At 42.3% G+C, this 24,824-nt stretch overlaps 2 protein-coding genes across 4 annotated transcripts in view; one reads left to right on the forward strand and one right to left on the reverse strand.

Annotated features, from left to right (window-relative positions):
- Positions 1-2,095: 2,095 nt before the first annotated feature.
- UBLCP1 (ubiquitin like domain containing CTD phosphatase 1) lies at positions 2,096-14,807 on the reverse strand. 2 transcript variants are annotated; one of them, XM_086470766.1, is made up of 11 exons: positions 14,771-14,807; positions 11,939-12,132; positions 11,444-11,535; positions 10,962-11,047; positions 10,755-10,870; positions 9,570-9,668; positions 8,547-8,584; positions 6,547-6,645; positions 5,978-6,094; positions 4,488-4,615; positions 2,096-3,125 (listed from the first exon to the last, which is right to left on the reverse strand). In XM_086470766.1, exons 2-11 carry the CDS (start codon positions 12,090-12,092, stop codon positions 3,098-3,100), a joined length of 957 nt encoding a protein of 318 aa, XP_086326892.1. In that variant the 5' UTR covers positions 12,093-12,132; positions 14,771-14,807; the 3' UTR covers positions 2,096-3,097. The 2 variants fall into 2 exon arrangements, with proteins under 2 accessions (XP_086326892.1, XP_086326894.1); XM_086470768.1 differs by having other exon boundaries at positions 11,939-12,129; positions 14,771-14,797.
- Positions 14,808-18,609: 3,802 nt separating this feature from the next.
- The window catches only part of RNF145 (ring finger protein 145), a 50,233-nt gene continuing 44,018 nt past the window's right edge, over positions 18,610-24,824 (forward strand). The window contains exon 1 of one of the 2 annotated variants that reach the window (XM_086470773.1): positions 18,610-18,632. The gene's annotated coding sequence lies outside the window, so the exon portion shown is untranslated. Of the gene's footprint in view, positions 18,633-22,254; positions 22,280-24,824 lie in introns of those variants that run through there. The other variant, XM_086470774.1, reaches the window with a different exon arrangement.

Genomic DNA, 24,824 nt, shown 5'->3' on the forward strand with positions numbered 1-24,824 from the left:
GAGGCATTAGAGTTGTCAGACATCCAGTGCTTACAGAAATAACTTCATTTTTAAATGGACTGTCTCTTTTGGTATGAATAATCAGACAGATCAACATACAAAATACTTGACATGTACTGGGAGCTCAGTACAGTCTGACACGTGAAAATACTTGGGATATTTCAGACTTAATGCTTCTCCACGGTTTTGCAGAACAGTAAATTATGAGATCTATAACTAAGTCACACACTCCTTCTCTTTGATTATGCTTTAATACTATTTCTTTTAACAGAGATTGTAAAGCCATTGATCAAATACTTCCCAGGGACTCATCTAAAACGAAACTAAATGTTAACAGGGAACAAGGTTTTAAACTTTGCTGTTCATAGTTACACCCAAGGCTCAACTACGCTTTGGAAATACAAGTAGGTCAAAACTGCCTTCCCTATCAAAAAGGAGAAACAAAATCAGCAGAAGTGTTTTCGTCTGAACTAAAGAGTATTAAATACACTATTTTGGGGCTAACCAGAAAAGTAGCCATTTATCCTTGCAGTTATACTAAATTCTGGTAGTTTGGCATAGCCCTATGTGGGTATAGCCCAGAAGAGTCACGTAGTACCATCACGAGAGCTGCATGGCTGTGGCTGAAGTGCCACTCAGCAGTGGTTAACGGGGAGCATGCTGGCCTGGCCACTGTCTGACCCACTCTCATCCTCCCGAGCACCTGCAATCCTTGTATTAAGGATATTAGACCTTCCTAGCCTATTCCCTTTAGGAGCTTGTCCAACAAGTTGTCCAACTCCTTTCTGAACCTGCTGCTGCCACCCGCCTCCACAACAAATTCCAGGCGACTGCTACCTGTTGCTTTTAACAATTTTAAGCCACTCTCCTATTTGAGTGACCCCTCACCCTAGTATTGTGGGATTTGGTGAGCATCGGTTTTGCGCTTGCCTTATCCACAGCTTCATGACTTTATAAATCTCAATCATGTCTCGGCCAAGTAAATCACTGCAGTAGCTTTAGAAGATAACCAGTACAATACACAGGCTTCTTTTGGGAAAAGTAATATAAAAAAAAAAATTAAAAATTCAAATTGCAAGACTAGTTGTCAAACATAAAATAAGATGAGGGAAACAACATTAGTGATAACAGACCTAATGACTTGTCAGCAACAGGTATGTGCTACCATCACATTGAGATCACGCTCACGTATTCCAGCTCAGCTTATGAAATATTTGAAAGCGGAGTGCACATCTACTACAGATCCACAAATACTCTGATATTCTGGGATGAAATCCCAGTGTCACTGAAATAAAGAAAGTCAAGATTTTTTTTTTTAAGTGTTCCTCGTATAAACCAAAAGAAAGGAGTATCCCTCGGTCACTGTAGAACTTCTGTTTGTATGCCAACTTTGAGCAAAATGTTTAAATACATTCCCTCAGTTCAGCGTGCTCTCTCTAGCTAGCATTACAAACTGTACAGATGATTCGAGTGCAATGCCTTGACTTCTTTCAATTGCCTAAACCAAAAGGTATTCTAGTTCACCATAGACCAGTCCTATATTCCAGTATCCATGCTAGCGAAGCATTTGTAGGTAAAGGATCGCTGTTCTAACCTCGCGGACTGTATCTGCACTGTACATGAGCGAGTCAGCCTTCTAGTTCAGACATCAGCTCTAGGAGACAAAACTTCAGAAATTCAGCCTCTGTACTTACCTCCAACAAAGATTTTTATGCATTAGGTTTCTGGTTTACCAGTTTAAAACACAGCTTGGGTTGGCACTAAACCACAAAGAGCAGCGGATAAGAAACTGTATATTTTTTGACAGGTCATTGAGCCGGAGCCTAATGTGCTCGTCTTAACAGCTCATTTGTGTCTGCTGTCCTGACACTCTGACATTTGCTGTCAAGGTTCCTCTGCCGGGCAGATAGGCGCTTCACTGTTCAACACCGCTGCCCTAATCTGCTGCGGCACATACCAGTCTCTTACTTAACTACTGATGTAAAACTGGTGTCCTCGGAACCCAAAGAAACACCCCCAAAAACCCCCAAAATTCAGATTATCAATGGCTTCTCTATTATGCAAACTAGGTATTTAAGACAGCACAGGACACAAATTATGAAAAAGGTATTTATTATTTACACAACTGCTATAGTTCCTTAAGAACAATATATACCATTTTTATTCGAAAGGGTCAGTCTTCTTTCAAATACATGAACTGCATAATGCACAAGTGTTGGTAATGCCAAACAGCAGTCACATCACACTTCTATAGTGCAGGCATAAGCAGCGCAAGTAAATGATATTTTAAGAACAGTATGGCTGAATATTGTATTTAAACACAGTGTTCGCACTTTGACAAGATTTAGCTAGAAGAGAACAAGGGTTTTGTTCATGCTTTGTTAGGAATGTGACTTTCCCATCTGAGGTTTAAACCCTTTATCTGACAGGAGAGTTTTTCAGGCAGACTGCTTTTTGCTTACCAAATATGAGTGGGTTTCTCTCCCTCAAACGTCAATCTTTTGTTTTCCAGTAAACACTGCTTTATAGTACAAGTTCACACACTGAGGTAAATTCGCCACAGAGGTGGTACTTTCCCATCTTACTGTCTTGCACAGAGAAACACTGACATACTAATACATACCAAACTTAGACAACTTGTAATTTATAGACTTAAATACTGGAATGGGAGAGGGAGACTGTCTCTAAAGATGGAGGGAATACAGGGCTTATACAATTCATACACTGCCAAGGTCAGCTCCTTACTCAACTTTTTTTGGTCTAAATATTTTTTTTTTTTCTAGTTTCAGAATGGTTTTGGTCTTTAATGGTTATGGTTGTACTCCGGCAGCAAAGGAGAGAAAAGTATTTTAAGTAGTAACACCAGAATTGAATGCAAGAAAAAGTAACTGACTTGTTTCTCCCACTTTGAGCTTATTGCTGTGATCTTTTAAAAAAACCCAAACCCACAACCAACCAACTGGAAGACCAAATATAGCAGTCATTCTGGCATTGGATCCAGTGTCCAGCACTATTATACTCTAGCATAAAAGCAAGGAAAAGTCCAACGATCTTAGTTATGTTCCCTTCAACTCAGTGCCACACAATTTTATTAGCGTTATTGTCCTTGCTTCTTTGAAAGATACCTAAAAGAAACAAAAGCACAGTTTTTCACAAAATAAGAGGTAGGCACAAATATACCTAGTACTTTTTATAAACTCAAAGTATGAATCCGCTTTCTTTTCTCACTAGCAATCCTATTGATAAGCAAAAATTAGAAAAGTAACCAATACTTCTTATGATTTTATTTGATTTCAATATTCTTTCAATTCCATGATAGGTTATCTTACAGTAGTTCAAAGTCATATTTTTAGTTAGAGTCTATTAGGATTTTTAAATAAAAGGGAGGAAGGAAATAGAAACATGTTTTATTTTAAGAGGTTGAAAATTACATCAGTTGGAAAAGTAGCTATTATATCCTTTAAGATAAAAGGGCCCGTTAGATATGGCACTCCTCCAGATTGATTCAAGACTTTAATGAACTATCATCCAGCACACCCTGAAAAGAACAGTGCTCCACTAGCTGCTTTAAAGAATCTAAGTTACTCCAAAATGCTTGTTCTCTGATCTCATAGTTCTTACCACTACAGCTGGAGCAATCTGGCTATGTGGTGGCATTGCAGTCTTTGCAAATACTCTGAGAAAAAAAAATCTGACCAATTTAACTGACAGTGTGAAATATCCAGTGAATTTCACTGCTTTTAAAGTTTAACATTTGACTTTTCGTTCTAATCAGAAACAAGAAAGAAAATTGCACCAAGTTTGCAAGGCTGTTCTTTTAAGCACTGAACGAGTCTCTTTCGAACAGCATATTGCACACCCTTTTTTTCACATGTATTAAAACTTCAGGCTGTTACATAAAATCATCAAGAAGAATTCTGCCCAAACACCTCAGCTAATCATTCTCTAGCAAGAATTAGGATGCTAACTGGTACCCTAAGCATTTGGAAAACTCTTGTTCATCAACCAGTAACTTACATTTCCGAGCCGATGTATACTGTAACACCACACAACCTGGACAGCACCTGAGAACCACACTGTAACACCCCAAACCTCTGAAGTGACCGCCAGAAAAGCTGCCTCCTGTCAAAGGACCTGAGATCTGAACTGACACCCTAACTTTGTAGGAGTGTAAAGACAGATTTCCAGGGACCAGGTTCCTTCAAAAATTCTTTAGGAAGCGTAATTGCTTCACTAAAAACAATCAGTGGTCCTGAATACTGGAGAAGTATGAAAAAGTCCATGCTGTCAAAATCTTATCATTTTAGGCAAGCAGCCCAAAAACTACAGCCTTATTAAAATTCTACTCAAACTAAAGGACCTTTGTCACTGTAAGTGATGTCAAAGTTCATCAGCTCAGTTGTTTCCAGTCTTTGTACAGACAACCTCAAGCAAAACACAGTGGGGTCAGGGACAGAAGGAAGAAAGAATTTTTACTTTGTTCTTACCTTTCCCAATGTTTGTGATTCAGCTCCAAAAAGTCATCTAATTTTGCTATTTCTTTGAGGTATTGAGTGAGCTTTAGAAGCTCCTTGTCTTTATCCCGATTTAAATGTGCTTTCATAAAAGGCCTTATCTACAGAAAATAAATAAACTGGGTATAACCGTTTGCTCAAAGTAAGAAAAATGCTTCTGATTATCAATTACCACCCAATTAAAATACGTTCTCAGTACTATGCCAAGTTATAACTTCTCTTAGGGAAGAGGAAGAAAAAGCTTTTCCATCAGTGGCCACATCCAATTTCTCTTGTTATTCATGCAAACTGGACTGCGGGGTTTTTGCCTTGTGTGCCCACCAGGAAGAAATTTTTGTCTCGCACGTCTTCAAACCTTCCCCTCCCAGTCAGATCAAATGATAAAACAAGCTGGAAAGGACTACCACATTTTCTAATATGATTTCATAGATATTTTTGCAGGAGACGCAAGGGGTTTTCAGCTCTGCTTTGTAAATTGCGTGGCATCACTGGAACCAGATGCTTTTTTTCCAACAAAAGCATTTGACTACAACCATAGCTTCTGTGAAAAGAGATGTCAGAAAGAAAGCTGATCTGACAACTGCTTTAAGCTTGGAACACATTATACCTGTGCCTTGTTTTAGTGATTTAACATTCTTGTCTGCAGCACTCTTAACATTTTGACAAACATCTTTCAAATCTGAGCTAGAGGGACCTCTGTGGATAATCCTCTCCCAGCAAGATCTTTGCTATTCCTGATTCTCCTAACACTGTACAGTTCCGATTAACATGGTCTTGCTAGAGCTCATCAATTGCTATCTTCTTCACATCATGGATACTTTCAAAGAAACATCACCTTGGATTTCTGCATTTGGAAACATGGGGTTTTTTTAAAGAAATTGATGAGGGGTCTTTTAGTACCCTACTGCTGTACCATCATACAGAAGTAGAAATCTAAGTCGCATTCTTCTCATTCAGAACCAGCACTGACAACGGAGCACAAACTGGTTTAGGAGTTTTATAAAATGAAGTATTTGCTCTTCTGCAGTCAAAATGGCTCGAGGTAATAATTAATTCCCAGAACAGAATGCTTGCTATTACATTGGCATACTACCATGAACTGTGCCACTTACTTATTTTCTGAATATAAACATCTTCAAGATCGAACGTCACATATTTCAATGGTGCCTGTCAGCAATGCCCAGCTTGATTATGGCTTGCAGGTACAATTTAAGCAGAAATAACAATTTAATGGACTGTGGTAGTCTCTTAAAAGCTCACTTAAGAGTGAAACAAAGCTTATTTAATACTGTCATTAGGGAAATATTAGTCCAGACAAATGGAAATCTAACTAACAAAAAAATAATTTCCATCTTTGCTAGTTAGGAATAGCCTTTCTTTATGATACAGCAAAGTAGTATGAAAAAATACTACTTGAAGTGTAAGAAAAAGTAGTTATAAATTAAAATTCCAGTTAAAATTACCTTGAGTCCATTTTGTGGATTCATTAGGAAGTTTCGGCCAATATCATCAAACATAATAGTATTTTTTTTGCTGTAATATTCTGAAAATTTTCCCCAGATAACACCAAGAGGCTTCACCTGCAAAAATAACACATACAAGGTACCTGAGGTAAATCAGGTCTTGTGCAGGAGATGAAAATACCAGTCTATAGGAACTCGAGTCCAATCTCGAACGGACCCTTGTATTGTTTTGCTGAAAAATTAGCAGGTAGTTTAGCTTTAATAAGGGAAGAGATGTGGAATAGCATAACGTACTCAATATCCCCCACACTAAAGAAAAGGTTTCTGTTGGTACTAAATTTTCTTGCAACAGTTATCTATTATTTGATTTGAAAGCAGTGTCATGCAAATGTGCTGCTCAAAATAAAACATTAATTGAGAATTTCAGTAGGAAAAGAAGATCTACGCTTCCGAGATTCTTATAGTTTTCTTGCATGAAAACTCCAGCACAACGTTATTATTGACTGTTTCAAAGGGGTATGATAACATGTCGGTTGAATGCAGAAGATCGGGAAAAAATAGGTACTTACATCTATTAGTCCTCTTCTCGGAGTGTGCACTGTTATCATGGCAGCACTGTCCAACATGAAAGTTATCTTGTAGTTTGCATTGGTACTCACTCCAAGCTCCTGCATCACAAAGATTTATCACTAAAGCTTCTAATTATGACAGTTTTACTGCTGTACAACTGGAAGCGCAATTATAATACGTTGTTTGCCAAAGGGTGAGCAGCTGAGGATTACCAGGGACATGCTAAAAATAGATATCTGGAAGGTTTTAAATTTTTTTACCCAATGAGAATCAGAACCATTCTATCAAGGAAAAAAAAAGCTTATCAGAAACTTAACAAGTGATGTCAGCATAACTAGACGATAGAGCACCATTTCCATTTCAAATCCTTTCCAAAGCTGAAAAGTAATAGTAAAATCTGCTGAGACGTTATAACACAGATATTGCTGACAATTTCTGGTGCGTGCAACAGCAGTAATACACAAAGCTACATAACAAGGAGAAAATATCCCCTGCAACAGCTCTCCTGCAAATATCCAGCCACACTTAACTGATTTGCTTTTATACGAAAAAGTGAATCTTGCAAATGAAAAGCGCTACCTACCCTGGGTTACACTGAAAAAACCAGCTGTTCTAGACCGTTCGAATTCCAGGCATAAATAGATGGTAAATGAGAGATTAAACTTGGTTATCTGATACACCCTTCTTTTTAATGCTGAGATTAAATTTGGTTATCTAATACACCCTTCTTTTTAATGCTGTTTCTGCTTTGTAGTTCAAAACAAAAAACTTTAATGCCAAGTATTGCTGAGATCGTTGTTCCCTGACAAAAAGTGAAACTTTTCGAGGTAAGCACCCCTGGTGCTACCAGTTTAAGGAGAAACAGCAGTTGGCATCTAGTGATAGAAATCTCAACTGATTGAGATCCTGGAGTAGGTATACAGAGGTTATGATTCAGTAACATACGAAGGGGCTGGAAAGGTGACCTAGAAATGTAGAAAGGTGACTAGTGGGGCTGCAAAACAGCCCAGTTTTGAACAATGGCTTTCCACAAGATTAAGTCCTAGCACTAAACTGACAGACACCACATAAACAGAGAGGTAACACTGCCACAAGAAGCGCAAGGTTTGTAAGGCTCAACACTGATTTTACTTGCACTAACTCCAGTTCATGGTTCTGATTAAAGGTTCTCATTTCAGAGATCACCTTGAGGCATTTTTGTTTGTTTAGAAAAATTACAGCAATTCATTATTTTGAGAAAGAGAACACTGGAAAATATGCTTTGCTCTGTTAAAACCTGAAAAAATAGTTAGTCTATAACAAAGAGTGGAGATACAAATGCTGAAATTTGGAAATCTTCCCTGAAAAGGAAACAAGCTTTGATTTATAAGCATAAAAAAACCAACAAACGTACATCAATTCTTAGTAAGCTCATTAGATTTAGAGCTAAGCCTGACTGCAAATATGTTTACCACTAGGTCAGCTGTGCAAAACTGGCTAGTTGCCTGATTTAGGTACGGAAGAAACTAGGATTGAAAGAAGAGCTCTTACGGATGTTTTAATAAGGCAGAGGAAACAACAGAACCACACAGCTGCAGGAGGTACAAGATAAATATGAAAAGAGCTTCCTCTTGATAACCTACTCCAGCATGCCACACCTGTTTGCTCCTTTAAAAAAACTGTATTATACTTAAAAGACTAGAACTCTATAATTAGAGGTAAGATGAAAGCAACTGTGAAGGCTGTGTGACTAATCTAAGCTTCAGCAGGTACTGGCTTGTGTTTAGTTCCGCTAAATTTAGCACCTACTGCTGATAGATTGTGTGGAATTCTAACACTAGATTTAATCTAGTTTTGCGACAAAGATAATTTAAAGTGCCTATGAAAATTTAAAAAACTTGTGTTTTGATTCATACAATCTCGCCAGTTGCTAACCCGCTCTAGAACGCTGAGCATGAGTCCAACTATATGAACAGGTAGCCAGACTGGAAACAAATTACACATTTTCAGAACAACTTACTTTCATTTTAGCTTCAATCCACTTCATATTAGTGGCAGCTGAAACAAAAGGGAGAAAACAGAAAGAATACTTTATCAAGATAAGTCATTGACAGGCAAAAAGAAACAAGCCAAGAAATTGTTCACTTAACATATAAAATTTTAATATAAAATTTAACTTCAGAAAGATCCATCCTTGTTACAGGTTTTAGGGTCACTGCCTTGGAGACAGTCTTCCTTCATGGAAGTCTATTTTTATTTGGAAAAGCTTACTTTTCAAATGAACAGCTAGATAAAGCACTGCACGTATTTAAACTATTTTCTAGATCAGATGTTACACAATTACAGTTGGCAGGCCCATAAGAAGTGGGATACACCTGCTTTGAGGAACCACACTGCCTTTGCAAGATTTTCTCCCGGAAGCAATGATAACAAAACGTAAGGCCTGGAAAGGACAAAGTGTCAATGTCGCCCACTGATGTAAGAGTATGTGGAAACATTGTCCTAGATTATGAAAACTACATTTAGTAATACAATTCTAATAGGGTTTAAACTCTGCACTAGCTAAAGCCTGTTCTCCAGCTGTTGGACAGGAAGTGAAACTGCACGCAAAGGCAAACCATCAACCGTCCCTGTAGACAGGAGAGTTTGGTCCGTTTGGCGGTTCACTCTTTACTGTCTGGATTGAGATTATTTGTAAAAATAGTCATCAAACAGGGTTAGAATGTGGATTATACAATTTTGTTACTTCAAGCACTTGTTTGTTTGTAGAAAGTAACAGTAAAGTGATGTTGACTTTTTACAGTGTGATTAGATCCACTTTGGAGCAATATGTAGTGTTTTTTCACATCAGAATTATTATTTTTCTAAAATAGCTCTAATAGCTGTGTGAATGTTCCCGCTGAATGTATTACAGCCGAGTGTTCATGTATTGTTTTACATCTTGTGATTCACACTAAAATGCAATGTAAAAACCTCCCACCTGGAGTCTCTGCTCTGAAAGACAATTTACAGTACAGTCTCAAGTATTGATTACAGAACTTACACCAAATTACAATATCATAATCCTCATATGCAGATGTCAGGAATTCATGAAGGTATGGCCTCATCAGTTCTACCCCAGTTTCAGCACATGATCTGTGGTCTAAAAAGAATGACAGAAGCAATTAATTATTAAAGTTTAAGTTGTTAGAGTTCAGTTTAACTTTCCTATCTACCCAAAGAACTGAAGAGTTTCATGAGGGAAACACCGGGACACTTTAAAGTCACGAATGAATTCATAGCAAACTACCATTCCCATTTTAAATGGGGAGAAAAGCAGCAGAGGAGTTATTTAGCTGTTGATTCCTACAGGTATTTGAGGCCTTAGGTAATTAAATCAGAGATCTAAATATCTTTGAAGAGTCAGGCCAAATAGCTCATCTGTGGACCTTAGCAAATTTATAACAGCCCAGACACAACACAGATTCCTTTGAACCTAGTCCAGTTAATTTTGTGAACATGTATCAAGCTTATTTCAGACATGAAAATGTTGGGTGTTCCAATTAGAAAACTGTTGTCAAATTCTGAAGACCTCTAAATAAAAATTTTAAACTTAGTAATAGATTGAATTTTGATCTCAGATTGTAAACAAATTTCATCAAAAAGGAAAGCTAAGGAAAAGGAAAAAGGCAAGCTATTATTTCATGCTTATAGTCAAGCTGCCATGACACACCTACATTCCAAAAACTTACGTCAGAAGGAAAATTCTGGTTTCAAAAAAAACCAGTGTGACAGAATTTTCAAGTAAAACATGTTTTTGTGCATGTTTAGTAACAATCTAGAAATAAAATTTGACGCTATTCTCCCACGCCCCACCCCCCCCAAGTGGAGTCAAATCAGGTACAGACCAAGATTGTCATTTTACAGTATCTTGCCCTGCCACCATGATGTCCAAGATTCAAGCTGGTCAAGAGAAAGATTATTTGAATAGAATACTAAATTGCTACTTTTTTATCTCTTCTTTATTTTCTTCTTTAGAAAGTAAATAGTTGCTGCATTAAAATCAACAATATGCGTTTTAAAATAATGAGCAGAAGACTCCAAAATATTACAAAGCAGAGGTTATATAGCACAACACGTACCAAAGTGTACGTGAACTAGATTTGTAAAACAAAAATCAAGAAATGCTAACTGGAAAATAAACTGACCTCTTAAACAAACAAAAACCACAAGTTGCATAAAATCTCACCAAATAGTGTATAATCAACATCTAGCACCAGCAGCTTTTTTCCTTCTCTAGGAGGGTTCAGAATTTCCACTTTGTATTCTTTAACTCTGCGGGAAATTTTTAGTAGATTTTCTTCCCTAATGTAACAGTGCAAAAAGTTACAGTTAATTAAAATGCATACTGTACATTCAATAACAAGACTGTTTTCTAACAGCTAAAACTTCTAACCTGTTTTCTACTTCCACAACTTCCTCTTCAATATCAAAGTCATTGACAACATCATCATTATCAGGAGGTGGCCCAAGGACATCTTCCTAGAGGAATAATAATAAAAGATAACTAGGATCACTGAAGAAAAATAACAATGTTTCTGTTCCTGGACATAACAGGAAAAAAATACTATTTAACCAAAACCACTTTACTCGTGGAAAGAATTACTAAAGTGTACTGATGTCGGTTCAGATTTGAGAAGTCAGCGAACATCATAGTAAGAGGTTTGTACTTCAAGTCCAGAACAACACAGGAGTTTAATGAACACACTGCTATCAGAGTTCTGCAGAAAAGCTTACTTTACATAGAAAAATAAACACCAACAGAAATTTACTGTACTACTATTTTTAAAATTATTACTGGAACATTCAAAATTTAAGATTGTAATGATGAGACACACCTATAACCTGTTTAAGCTAATAAACAAGTAAAATATTTACCAAACTCTCTTCACGAGTGCCCATCATCATAATTTTAGTATTTGGTTTCAACTTGAGAGCTCCAAGCTTAACATCGTCATCTGCAGGTTTGCCTATAATGAAAGCAGATCATTTTTTTTACTGGGGTTGAGAGATTTTAGAAAACTGTCAATACATCTCATGCTTAATTGAAACATGCCACCCATCAAAAACCAGAACATCCCAAGCTGTATTAGCATCTTCTTCCATATACAGATACCTTGGTTGTCTGGCTAGCAGCAATTAAACTTTTTTTTTAACGGCCGTTTGCCACATTTCCATGTCAGCCACTAAAAAATGACCAGTAGATGCATCAATAATAAACAATATCCAGTGATGTATAAAACGTCTATGTTCATTCACAAGCTAGATCTGGGAGGCAGATGCCCTGTTAGTACATCCTGGCTGGGTTTAAAGGGCGTTCGTCCATAAACAGCTCAGGCACATCCACAACAAACAATAAATATGAATAGCTACCCTTCATTTTAAGTCCAAGCAGTTTTTGACGCTCTGGTAACACTCCAGTAAGGCCTTTAAGAGACTGCTTCAGATCCAACACTGTGTCTTCTTCTGACAGCGAAGTTATCGTATACTCCTGACCACCCCATTTTATTATGAGAGAGAGAGACATCCTTGAAGCATATGTTCAGTATTATTTTCTGAAAAATCTGCTGCAGGGGGAAAATACAATGATCATGTAAGAAAGAAATAGGAGAATTACTCTTTTCAGAAGACAAACCTTACAGTCTGTTTAAGTATTTCTGATTTTTTATTATATTGTACGTCAAACAGCTGTTTGTTTTGCATGAGCAAATGATAAACATGTTGATAAAATGTTGAAGCTAAGGGAGAAAGAACAGCGCTAAAACTGGGGCTCTGAGTTCCACTTCAATGTATTTAGCAATGTCACATTCACCGTTTGCTCCAGCATCTGCTCATTTGCTGTGTGTTCTGTACAGGTACAGCCTGTTCACTGCACAACTGGCACCCCAGCAGAGTACTGCAGTATCATAAAAGTCATTTCAAAGCTCAGAAATGTCCTCTGCAATAATTACACAACCGAATCAGCCATGGGTATCTCTACATGTGTAACAAAACAGCAAATACGAAATACCTAAAATATATAAAACCATAAAAATAGTTCTGAAACCAACAGTTCATTTTTAGCGTTGGATTTCTCTAATCACTTTCACTGTGCAATACCTGCAGTAATACACACCCCAGGTCACGTCTCACTGTAGCAATATCAAAGTAGGAGTTTGAAAACAAAGCCAAAATACACACCTACACAATGCAATTACACTGTAAGAACTAAACTTTCACTGCAGTCCTGACAAAACAACCATAATTATACTATCTTTAATTTACACAGCATCACTTACACAAATTGTATTTCACAGTTTAGGCCTACGTTAAACACAGCAGAAAACCAAGATTTTTAGCTTTATGCGAAAGGAAGAACAATATGTTTTTTCCTGATAAATCTTAGAAACAGAGAACCAAGGAGATAGAAATGTATGAAAAGGCTGTTACAGACTGTCAGGAGACGCAGTGAAGGCCTCTGCACCACTACTGGTGAGACTGTCCTCGAAAGACTTATATTCACAAAGAAGAGAGAGCAGATCTGTGAAAAAACCTGAGGCTATCCACCTTCAGGGAATGCATTACACCAAGAAATACAGTTCTGGCAATTCTGAAAAATCTCGGAATCCAAAAACCTGGTTCTTCCTCTCTAGCATCATATTCTTAGACGTTACCTGCTCTCAGACAAAATATTTCTCATTTATAGGGTAGAGCCTATTAGTAACGAACAAGTAATTACTCATGCATACGCACCAAGCCCAGACCAGATGAGAAACAGAGGGCTAGATACAACCTGCTTGCTGAGGACACTACAAGCCACACCTTCACGCTATTCCCTCTAAGAACCCTGAAAACAAATTGAAGAGGAAAACTGCTATCACAGAAAAATGAAATTCCCCCCCTCCAACCTCCACCCCTCAAATATCCCCAAATCAGATAGGGACCCGGTATAATCCTGTGAAAAAGACTTTAATGAAAAATGGGTCTTAGAAGCACCAAGAAATTCAACTGAGGTTAAGGCCACATAACATCAAACAATGTTGATACATAGGGTCATTATCATAAATTATCCCTGTCCATAATCCTTAGACTAATCTTAAAGAAAGAAGAGTTTATTGTCTGTTTTCTCACCTGTACCGTACACCACGAATCATTCTGCAAGAAAATTCACAGGCCAAGAACTGTAAGAAAACTTCTCAAGTCTCTGTCCAGGGCTACATTGAAAAGATCATCCCTCCAAAGTTGAGCACTTGACCAACCATCTATCCTTACTGAACCATAGTCCTGTCAAGATGAACGTTATCAGAAATGCCAAGCAGAGATAAGACACCCTTATTCAATGCCAAAACGCAAAGGTGACCGAGTGTAGTCACCAGAATCAATGATTACAGGAAAACTGATTAGGAGCAGAGAAAGACACAGGGATTTTCAAAGTTCCTACCAGTGAGGCCGGACACCGTAAGAAACTGAAGCTTACTGAAACGACACCTGCTTTGATTAATTACATTTTCAGAACCTTTACAAACCCCTTGGCCCATCAAGCGCCTATGGGCTGGAAGGTCACTGGGACAGAGAAAGCGTTCGAGTCATGTTGTTGTAGTTAAATTGCCACATTACACCACTTTTCTTGGGAAGATTTGGAAGAGGGACGCGCACATCTTTAAACTTCACCAAGCAACATAAAACATAAAACCCCCAAAAGACAGAAAGTGCGATACTGTCCGGACGGGACGGCAGCACTTTCCATTACACGGCAACAGGTGGAGGAACGGGCTTTCAAATCAGAAGCTGCTCTGTGTCAGCCACCACTGCAAACGCGTCCCCGGGCGGCGGGAAGACAAGCCGAGGTTCGCTTTCTCCCCGTGCCCCCGTCTCCCGCCGGGGCCGTCCCAGCAGCGACGCGGGGCGAGGCGAGCGGCGAGAGCCCACACGCCGCTGCCGGCGCCGGGGCCTGGGGAGCCGCTCCCGCCCCGCGGACGCTACGGGGGCACCGACCCGGCCGAGACAAGCGCCCGCCCTCGGTCCCCCCCTCCAACCCACGACCGGCCCTGCCTCACCCCGGCCCGGTAAAGCCCGGCCTCCACCGCACACGGACGGGCTCGGGCCCAGACCCACCGGGCGGTCCCGGCGATCGAGGGTTACGGCGGGGCTCCCGGCAGCCCACCGGGTCACAGTGCCGCCGCCGATCCACCCCCCGCCCCTCCGCAGCGCGATGCGGCCCCTCACCCTGGCAACGGAACCGGCACCGTCCCGCGATCCGCCGCACCGGAAGCGGAACTGGCGCCCACCGGAAGCGGGAGGGGGGGAGGGAGGGGAGGCACCGCACGGCGCCCGCAGCCGCCCGGATGTGCGCGGGTTTCCCGCTCGGCGGGCGGCACTGGCGCCATGGCGGCGCCGGAGGCCGTGGGCCCGCCTCGGGCTTCCTGCCGGAACCGTCATCCCCGAGCGGAGCTCGGGTGGAGGCGGGGGTCACCCGTGCGGCCGCTGCTCGCCTCGGCGGGCCCCGTCACCGCTGACCGAGCGGGAGGGCGGGGTGATCCTCCCGTTCTTGTACCGGTCAGGCTGTGTGGCGAGTGAGAAATTTCCCCTTCTTTAACGAGAAGAACAGCCTTCCTCGCATGCCCGCCTGAGGAGAGCTCCTCGGGGCTGCGCTTGTCGGGTTCATGCGGGAAATGGCGGTTTTGTGAGGTAAAATCCACGGCACCTACGGGGGAAGGGGCCTGCCCGGGCCCCCGCGCTCCCCTCATGGGCGGCTGCGAGGCTGAACTGCGCTGGAGCCCCGCCAGAGCTCGGCTTGGGCCCCAGGGAGGCCGGTGGGAGCAATTTCCGTGTGCAGCTCTTGCCACCGGTGTGTCTTTTTTGGTTATTAACCCCGAACAGGGATTGCTCTGTACCCAGGGATCCTGACTCAAAACTTGCTTAGCTTCTAAGCTGACAGGACAAGGGGCAATGGGTGCAAGCTGGAGGTTCCACATTAACATAAGGAAAAACTTTTTCACTGTGAGGGTGACAGAGCACTGGAACAGGCTGTTCAGAGAGGTGGTGGAGTCTCCTTCTCTAGACACATTCAAGACCCGTCTGGATGTGTTCCTGTGTGATCTACTCTAGGTGGCCCTGCTCTGGCAGGGAGGTTGGACTAGATGATCTTTCGGGGTCGCTTCCAACCCCTCACATTCTGTGATTCTGTGATACTGCCTTTTTGTTCTATTGACTCAAGGGTTACTTCTCAGCTGCTGTTGGGATTCTTGGGAACTGGCTTCAGCTGCAGTGGCTTTGAGTGGACAACAGATGTAGAAGAAACGTATTTTGCATAAAGATGGCCTTTTGCACCTAGGTATTCTGCTTTGCAGAAAAAGTTTAAAGGGAAAAAAAAAAGTTATTCTGCGGTAAAGGCTGATTTCTTACATATGTGAAATCGAGCGGAGATGATCCAGACTGCGGTTCTGCTTGGCATCGGCAGAGACGCTGTTAAATTTGAGGGAGCAAATGAAACTTTCAGTCCTCCCTTATCTTAGGTCTTGCTCTGTAGGGAAGATAGATATATTTTTCTCTTTCTCATTTGGTCATAAATAAGGAAGTGAACAAAAGAGCAGAGGTAAGCAGCTGTGCACCAAGTACAAGTTCTTCAGAAGGGCTGCTGTAACTTCTCAGAGCCATTCCTAGTGTACATAAAGCTCAGTGAAGAAGTGGAATATAAAGAAAAAATGCATAGAAGCCTGACTTCTTTCCTGAGTGGATATGAATTTAAGGTATTTCCTGCGTGGATACGTATTTTGAGTTCAGTTCTATATTTAGGTTTTAGCATAAAAGCACTTTGGTTTTCAAGAGTGGTACACATGGGAGACTACTGTAGTGACTCTTCATGTCAGGGTTGGCTTCTGACTGCACGTAAATCCATGTAAAACCAGTTGTTACGTATGTTCCCCAGACACGAAGGGTTTGCTTTGTCTTTCAATGACACGCAGTTGTCTTCCAGAAGGAGGCAGCACATTACAGTGGTGCTAGAAAGCTTCCAAAGCTGCAATTAGTAATTAAAGGCACACCCTGTTATAAAACTATGCACCCTCCAGGCCTGTTTATAAATTCAGGCTATGAAAATGATACACAGTGTGAGCGCCTCTCTATTTGTAATATTTTTTAAAATATTTTGTATTCTTGTTGGCTTTTAAAAAGCTCTCTTGAAGAGGAGGCAGTAAGGTTTAGTTTGTTTGGTTTTTTTCCTGTTTGAGGAGTAATATGAAGAAGTAAAAGTATTATGCATATTTCATTTTTGGTATGATACTGGTGGTTTAGTATCCTGAGCTATGACTAGGACATCCTTGTGCTAAGTGCTGTTGAAAAATGCTCTGATCCTGACAAATTCATGTGGCACAGATAAATATATCCTTTTACTTAGCTGTGAAAACACATGGTGGTGCTCAGTCCTGACGTTAGTAAGTGCAAAGTGGTAAAGTAATTTGACTAAGACCATATAATTACCATCCAGAACCCAATTTTTTTTTCCTTTGTACTGGGAACTTTGGTACTCTCTGGGTTTACACTGCGGTAAACTAGCAGAGCAAGGAGGAAGGAAAAGCAGTGGGGAAGTTTTAAAGTAAATGCCTTTCCCCTTGATGTGCACTATGTCCATGGATGCTCCAGAGTGAGATAAAAAAAGTGACTGCATGTCAAATTGATGCCTGCTGGCTCCCTTCCTGTACCTCGTGTTCACAGCAAGCCTTTCTGAGCGTTTTGAGAAGTACGCTCCTGTGCGTAACTACTGAAGCCTAGGAGCTCATCTCCTAAACTGCTGTTCATGCTCCATGTAAGAAAGCAAAATTCCTGCTAGTAATTCTGGGGGATTCTAGGTAAGAATCCTTTAAAATCACCATTTAAAGCTGAAAATGGTGGGGCAAGCTCAAAGGGTTGCTTTGAGAATTAAGAGAAAGATTAGATCACATCTCTGTGTGATCTAAGGAGTTAGAAAGCAAAAGGTGATGGCACTGCAGGGCTGAGAGGTGCTAAACATCTGTTACATTCAGTGACTTTAACAGTGAGGAGTCTGTGCAGATGTTAATGTGATGCAACTGTGAATGGGCCAACATCCCAGATTTCAAGGTTTTGCAGCTTTTTTTTTCCCCTCAAACTGCTTTTTGATTCAGAAAACTCATTTGAATATGTGCCAGTCTCTACCCCACTTCTAAATTGAACCCACATTAGGAAAAAATCTAGAGCAGAGCCCATATTTTCCACTAGAAATAGAAGAATCTTTAAAATACAGCTTGGTACCAGTGTATTTTGTGCTTTTTCGTTTCCCCTCTCGACTCTTTTTACTATTTCCTATAATACTTTCATAATTACAACTTTTTCCCAGTCCCTTTTCTTTGTTCTATACTTTGTTCTAAGCAGGCGGTAAAAGCAATGATGTCTGAAAATGCCAAACTCTTCACGTCTATACTGTCCCAGTGGTTCCAGCCCAATGTGTGTGGAAGCTTTCTGTTTGTGACCAGTTCAATTTAATACAATGGCCAGCGTGGATTACTGGACACTGCCACTACTGTGCCCTGAAAATGTAGCATTTGAATGCAAGCTCTGATACTGGGCAAAACACCGAGAGCTGAATTTCCAGGGTTCGATGGTGTGGTGTGCTTTAGGAGCTGGCAGCTCAGCTGGAGACACGGAAATGTCTCAAGTTTGAAATGAAATATGTTTTCAAGTTATCACTAATACAATTAAGTCTCTGTCTCAGCTTCCTTATCAATAAAGTGGAAGTTAGAATAATATTTATATAGTTTCCTTACAGGAGGTTTTTTAGGATTATTTAATTAATGTTGGCACTGGGAGATACTATGAATACTAGAGGCTTGTACCATATGATTTTTCACTTTCTGAATGCAGCTGTTGTTCTTCTGGCACTATTCAGCCCAATTATTTTTATTTTATTTACTTCAATTCTTTGTATTCTAGATTATGCCCCACTGGCAAGGGATCTTCGGAGAGAACTGTGATGCTTTTGTTCACCAAACAAAACATGATTCATCACTTTTCCTTACATCACCACCCAGCTCTCTAGCTTCTCAACACAGAGATTGGTATGGCTTTCCTTTAGGTAAGTTGTAAATTACAGCAGCTGTTTATTTCTTTGGAGTCAGCTCTCTTCAGTGTTATGAAAGTGGTAAAAATATATGTAATCCTATAAGTTATATAATTATTGGAGATTCTGCAGAAGTGGTTTCCTGAAGAGAGTGAAAATACACATGAAATTAAGAAACTGGAATTAGCTAAATTTCTAGAAAGAGCTCTGAAAAGCAGTGAGAATGAGAGGAAAAATGAGGGTCAATGAGAAGCTAAGTGATGGGGAGAAATTTAGGAAATAGGTCACAGAATGGGGAAAAGCGGGGGAATTTCTGAGATGGGGCTACAGAGTGAGCGTAGGTAAATCAGAGAAGAAGATGCACTGGCTCTTGCTGTTGTGGGACCCAATAGTGCTCCTAGTTCCTGTGTCTGGGTGTGTGTTTCTGCAGAAATTAAAGTTTATTTGTTCCTTTGTTTAGTGAATGGGATAAAATTGCAAGGACACGAAGGCTTTGGGGGCTGGCTGCTGTCAGTATTATAAGGCATACACGTGAGGCACCCAATTCGGTTTCACAGGCAATGTTAATTTTTGCATTATTTAACTACTGTCTGAATTTATGCAGTATAACCTACTTATTAAGACATTCCTTTGATTTTACATATGTATGTATGAATATTTTTTGAAACAATGGCTTGTAAAAAGCTGCAAATAAAACTGCCAATGTTATTGTCCACCTTGGGCATGCAGTGTCCTTCCATGTCAGTGTATTTTGCTGCTCTTGAGAATTCTTGTGAGGGATTTTCTTTGTAAGCGGTTTGGGGTGCTGGCATTTATCCATCCACATGGACAAATCAAGCTTCCACATTATCTGAACGCTGAGAAGGTCTTTTGAAAGTTTTAATGAGATGCCACCATAGTGGCCGCCTTCAGTCCTCAGTTGCTGATCACTGAAAGTTTGGAATCCGAACGCCTCTTAATAATGAGGGAGAGACAATTGTTGAATTCAGAATTCTTAGCCACCCTATGTCAAATGCAGGAAAGGCTTTTAAAATTCCTGAGAAATGAAGCAGAAAGTTGAGATGCTTTTAAAAAGACATGCCTGACAAGACAGTGGTATCGCCACATACCTGCTCTGCCCATGAGATGTGAAGTAACACATTTTCAGAGTTAAATGCTGAGAGGTGATAGAATGAAATGAAGGTGGGGTTCAGTTCCTATAGTTTGCTTGCAAGCTGAAGCAAGAACTTTGGTGATTTGCTACAGTACTTTCATGATATAATTACTTCTGAAATGATTAGAGATTTCCACTCCATCGCCTGTGAATACCTGTCACTGTCTACAGTTGTGAATATGTATTTGTCTCTGCTGCTTGCTGTCTTTTTCTCAGAAGCAGCACTGAAGACAGGCAGTAGAACTTACAGATCCTGCACCATCGCCCCTGGCGTAAGTCAGCATTGAACCAAGCCCACAAAGAACAGAAGTGACTCATGGTTGGGTTTTTTTTTTTCCTCCATGTACGGCATGAGAAGACAAGCGGGCCCTAGAAATGAAGCTGAAATTCTTATGCCTTATATGACGGCTGGCTCATACTCCTTGTGATAAGAAGTGGGGTACTGGCAAGCGTTAGTGAACAGTGACACAGGAGTGAGTAGGCTGAGCCAGGCGGAACAATGGGGTGGCTGGAGGCTGGTGAAGCTGTCGTTTTCCTATGTTCTCTGCAGGAGTCCAGGGTTTGGAGCAGTGAGTTCCTCCCAGATACCACAAAAGAATTGGGTGATAGTGGCATGATTAATAAAAAGATGTATAAAACAAGAGCTGCAAGCACTTGTCATGCAGGGACCTGCTAAGTGACAGAGGAGGAAACTAACTGCTTAGGAGAGAAGCTCAGTGGGTCAGAGAAGCCCTGTGCAGATGGGTCTCTATGGACCTTATGAGCCTGACGCGAGCACAGAGTGCTTATGAGTAACAATCACATGTATATGCACGTCCTTAGTTTGGCTGGACACGCATGTTTGTCCTTTCTAAAGAGAAGGATGACTGAGTTCAGTGATCCTTGCACGAACTGGTAGCTTTAAACTAAAAGCTTTACAATAAAAAAAGCCTGTTATTTTAAAAATAGCATTAAAATCTGAAGCTTGTGAAAAATTGTAGCAATAAGGTGAGCGCCTCTATGGTGCCTGAGCAAAGGCTTCTGTCTGGGAGATGTCCGTCAGTTGTGCCATTTGGTCTCCTTCCTGCTGCATTCTGGGCTGACCGGAGTTTGGGGGAAGACCGGTCCTGTGTAAACACCAAATACAGCTGCAGCAGGGCAGGGCCCTGCCACAGTTCTGAGAAAAGTTAACGCAGACGTGTTCAAACTGCCGCCTTCTGGTGTTTTGGAAACTTGGGTACTCAGACAAGGGTAACTGCAAAGCAGAATGTGGACACACCCCCAACTCCTTGTTTTAATATCTCTGCTTCACAGAGTTACAGACATTGTGTTGAGGCTACGCATTGTTAATACCTATGTCTGTGAATGCTCCAGTCCTCATTAGAGAGGGAAGGAAAAAACAATTACCAAGTTGGCTAGCCCAGCCCTTGTGAACTACAGGATTTTCCAGTTCAGTGTATTCCCTCATTCCTCACTGCAGCGAAGTTTTTTCATGTCCCAGACAGTGTGGCTTTGTAATTTTTCAAACATTAAGGTAAAAAACTATTTCTCTTGGGTCACATTTTTTTTTCCTTAGCATGTAAGCGTGCACGCTAGGGCCTGGCTACGCCACCTTTACAGAATGAGTGTTAGTGACTTCTCATGTGAGGGCTGAGCGCGCTGCAAAGCGTGAGCTCCTGCGCAGGGGGCTGTGTGCCCCTAGCACAGGTCTCCAGCTGAAAAATGACAATGCAGAAGAACAAAAAGTCCAGTATTTTTCTGGTTGCTCTCACAACAAAGGTGACTATAGATTCTGCATATTTACTCCACTGGAAAAACCTGAGTCAACCTTAGCGTTTGAAATTAATGCAGCATTTTGTGTTCCACAAGGCCAGTAAAGAATATTATTAAAACAGCAGAGCTTCTGTTTAAACATCTGCCTCAGATTTTGCTGACCGACTCCTGTGAGTCATGTTGCAGCCGCCCTGACGAGTCCTTCGCGTCCCGGGAGGACCCAAACCTAAACCCCGCTCTCCCGTCGGAATTTAAACCCAAACCTCTGCCTTGCCGGGGGGAGGGAAAGTGTAACAGCGCGGCAGAGCCCCGCTGGCTGCCAGGGAGCCCTCCCCGCGGCGCGCAACCTCCCCACCCAAATTCCTACGCCCAGACCGGCGCTTTCCACCCCAGAGCGCGTCCCGCTCCTTTCCCGCCCCCCGCGCCGGTTTGCGGCCGAGGAGCCGCTGGGCGGGCGGGCGCCGGCGGCCTCAGGCGAACGCGCGGGGCGGTGCGGCGGGAGGGGCGGGCGCATGCGCAGAGCCGGGCGGCGCGCGCGCGCAGGCAGCGGGGCCATGGCCGCCCGTCTGTGGGGCTGTGGGGTGTCGGCGCCCTGAGGCGGCGCGGCGCGGCCATGGTGCCTCGAGGAGCCGCTCTGCCGCCGGGCACCGAGCCGCCGCCGCCGTCGTCGTCGCTGTGAGGCGCGGAGCCCCGCCGCGCCACCGGGGAGCAGGAGCGAGAGGAGGAGGCGGAGGCGGCGGCGAGCCCGCCGGCCCAGGTGATTCCCCACCCTCCGCCTCAGACACGCGCGTGCCCCTCCCCCGCCCCTCAGGGCGCGGCGGCGCCCCCCGCACACCCTTCCCGCGCACGGCCCGGGGCGCCCCTCACGGACCCCGCTGCTTGCCCGCGGGTGCGCGTCCGTGCGTGGCGGGGCTTCCCCGACCTTTCCTGAGCGCAGCGCCCCCCTCCTCCCCTCCCTCCCTCCTCCCCTTCCCCCCCCCCCCCCCCCCCCCCCCAGTCGCTTCCCTCCTCTCTCCCCTCCCTCCGCCAGCGCTGGCTTGCAGCGAGCTTTGCAGGGGGTTACTAGAGTTCAAAGGCAGCATTGCTGCGCGGGGCCCGGGGAAGGATGCGAGGGGTTTTCCGCAGCGCCGGGGATGAATGCGAGAGTGTGGCCTGGCAGGCGGCGGGCAGGAATTAAGTGGCCGGTTGGGGAGTGTGTGTGGAGGGAGGCGGAGGGGGGGTCGTAGAGTTCGCACGCCTGTATGGTCCCGTAGGTGGGCTCAGCCCGGCGGTGGAGCAAGAGTCGGGCCCAGAGGATGAGTTGTTCGGTGGTGCTGCAGTCGTGACCGAGGTGCTGGCTTCGCTGGGGAGGTTGCGGTGTTCCCCTCCCTCTCTGAGCTCTGGCTTTACCTTCTGGCTTCCGCAGCCGGCTATAAAGACCCCCTGGCCCTTTTTCTGGCGGCCAGCCGCCGCACGCCTTTGCGGGTGAGAGCCAGCGCGGTGTCGTGTGCCTGGGTTCGGGCGGTCGGGGGGGAGAGGGAGGCCCGGCTGCTCCCTCCTGGGGACGGGCCCTAAAGCTTGTGGTAATGGTTATGTAAGAAGCAGCCGCTCCGTAGCCTGAAGAACGGCGCTTTTTCTGTCTTTCCTACTTATGTCATGTTAGTCGTTTTTTTGGGACCTTCTGTAGCTTTTTAAAATAAGGTTTGTGATGAGAATTTTCAGTTTCTTCTGTGATCGAGAGTAGTTCTGTGTACTAAGTGCACTTGTGACAGATGGTCGCTTTTAGAGGGATTCTTATCTTTTGGTTGCGCTACCTTTCTGGGGGTGTGTGCATGGGACTTGATGCATAGATATGTGATTGGGAAAATAATGTGGAAAAGTGGTTTTTTTTTGTTTAATACACGTAAGTGTCAGCAAAAAAGAGAACAGTAGACTTATAGGCAAGAAATGCCTTTTGTTTACCAGTGAAAAAGGAGATTTCTGTAACATGCTTGAGTCATAAGTATTAGCCATTTGTGATCTCATTCAAAATACTTTTTTTTTGAGTCTGTAGGTGTTGCTGTATTTGTTTCTTCTGCAATATTTGGTGCAAGAGTTTCTAATAACTTGTTTTGTGGACTTGGGACTGGGATACTTTTATTTGTATTTGTGTTAGGTTTTTTTGTGTGTGTGGTGCACCTCTAGAGATCAAACTTGGGGAGGGGAAGAAGGAAATAATTAATAACTCTGCTTTTGTAGGTTAATGAAGATAGATTTAACTATTGAACAAATATTTTTTTTGAAGTGAGATCAGTTAAGTTATTGCATTCTGTAACTTTGGTTTATCTGTATTCTTGGCTTATTTTTGCCAGTTATCTTAAATAAGTTGCCTGTGCATAAGAAACTGTTATCTTTTTGTTTCTAGTTAGTTTTGATAACTATGTAATCAGCTCTTGTTTTTGAAGCCATAATGTCATGAAAGGATTTAATTAATTCCTGAACTCGTTAGCATTAGGAAATAGTTGTCTTTGTCACCACCGTTGTGTGGAAGGATCATCAGAAATCTTAGAGAGCAACATAAACCTGCCGCTTCTCCAAAGCACAGGATTCATTCACCTGGGTTGTATCAGTCTTATGAGGAGCTACTGATGTTAGAGCAACCTAATTCTGATGGAGATATGAACTGAGCAACATGCTTTGGGAGAAGTACTGGGGAATTCCTTACTTGGGAGATGATGGGAAGAGATTAGTATCTCACTCCAGTTCAGCAGCTGGAGGCCATGGTGCAGATGCAGGAAGGCGCATCAAGCCAGTAAGATGTGAACAAAGGGGCATGTCGTGGAAAACTCTAAGCCTGCTTAGTGTTTCATGTTGCACTCTCAAAAACGTTCTCTAAGCTGTTTGCTAAACTTCAGTTGGTTTCCTCCTCTTGGCACAGACATGCAGATGACTTCTCTTTCAGTCCTCTAGAACTCTTTATATTTGTGTAGTGATTTACTCTCTTTCTGAATCCATTTTCAGCTCCATATAGACCTGGCAATGTTTGATGTGGTTATAGAGTGGACAGTGCACGGTTGTTTTGCTTTTTAAGTGCATGTTCACGTCTAGCGCCTTCAATACGATTCAGACATTTGTGCCAGTTTCCCTGCTTTTACTTTTATAACATTTTCTTTCATTTTAGAGAAGCCCTGCTGCTTTGTAATTAGTTGCATATTTGAAAGGAACATTCAGAAGTGGGTACTTCATATCGTGAATTTTTTCTGGAAAATTTTTTTGGTTGCGTGTCTTGAGTTTGAATGTGTTTTAAAAGGGACTTTTTAAAGCATTTTCACTGTTTGTTTGAT

The sequence above is a fragment of the Leptosomus discolor genome, chromosome 10 (genome assembly GCF_034619465.1).
Source record: "Leptosomus discolor isolate bLepDis1 chromosome 10, bLepDis1.hap2, whole genome shotgun sequence".
Lineage (NCBI taxonomy): Eukaryota > Metazoa > Chordata > Aves > Leptosomiformes > Leptosomidae > Leptosomus > Leptosomus discolor.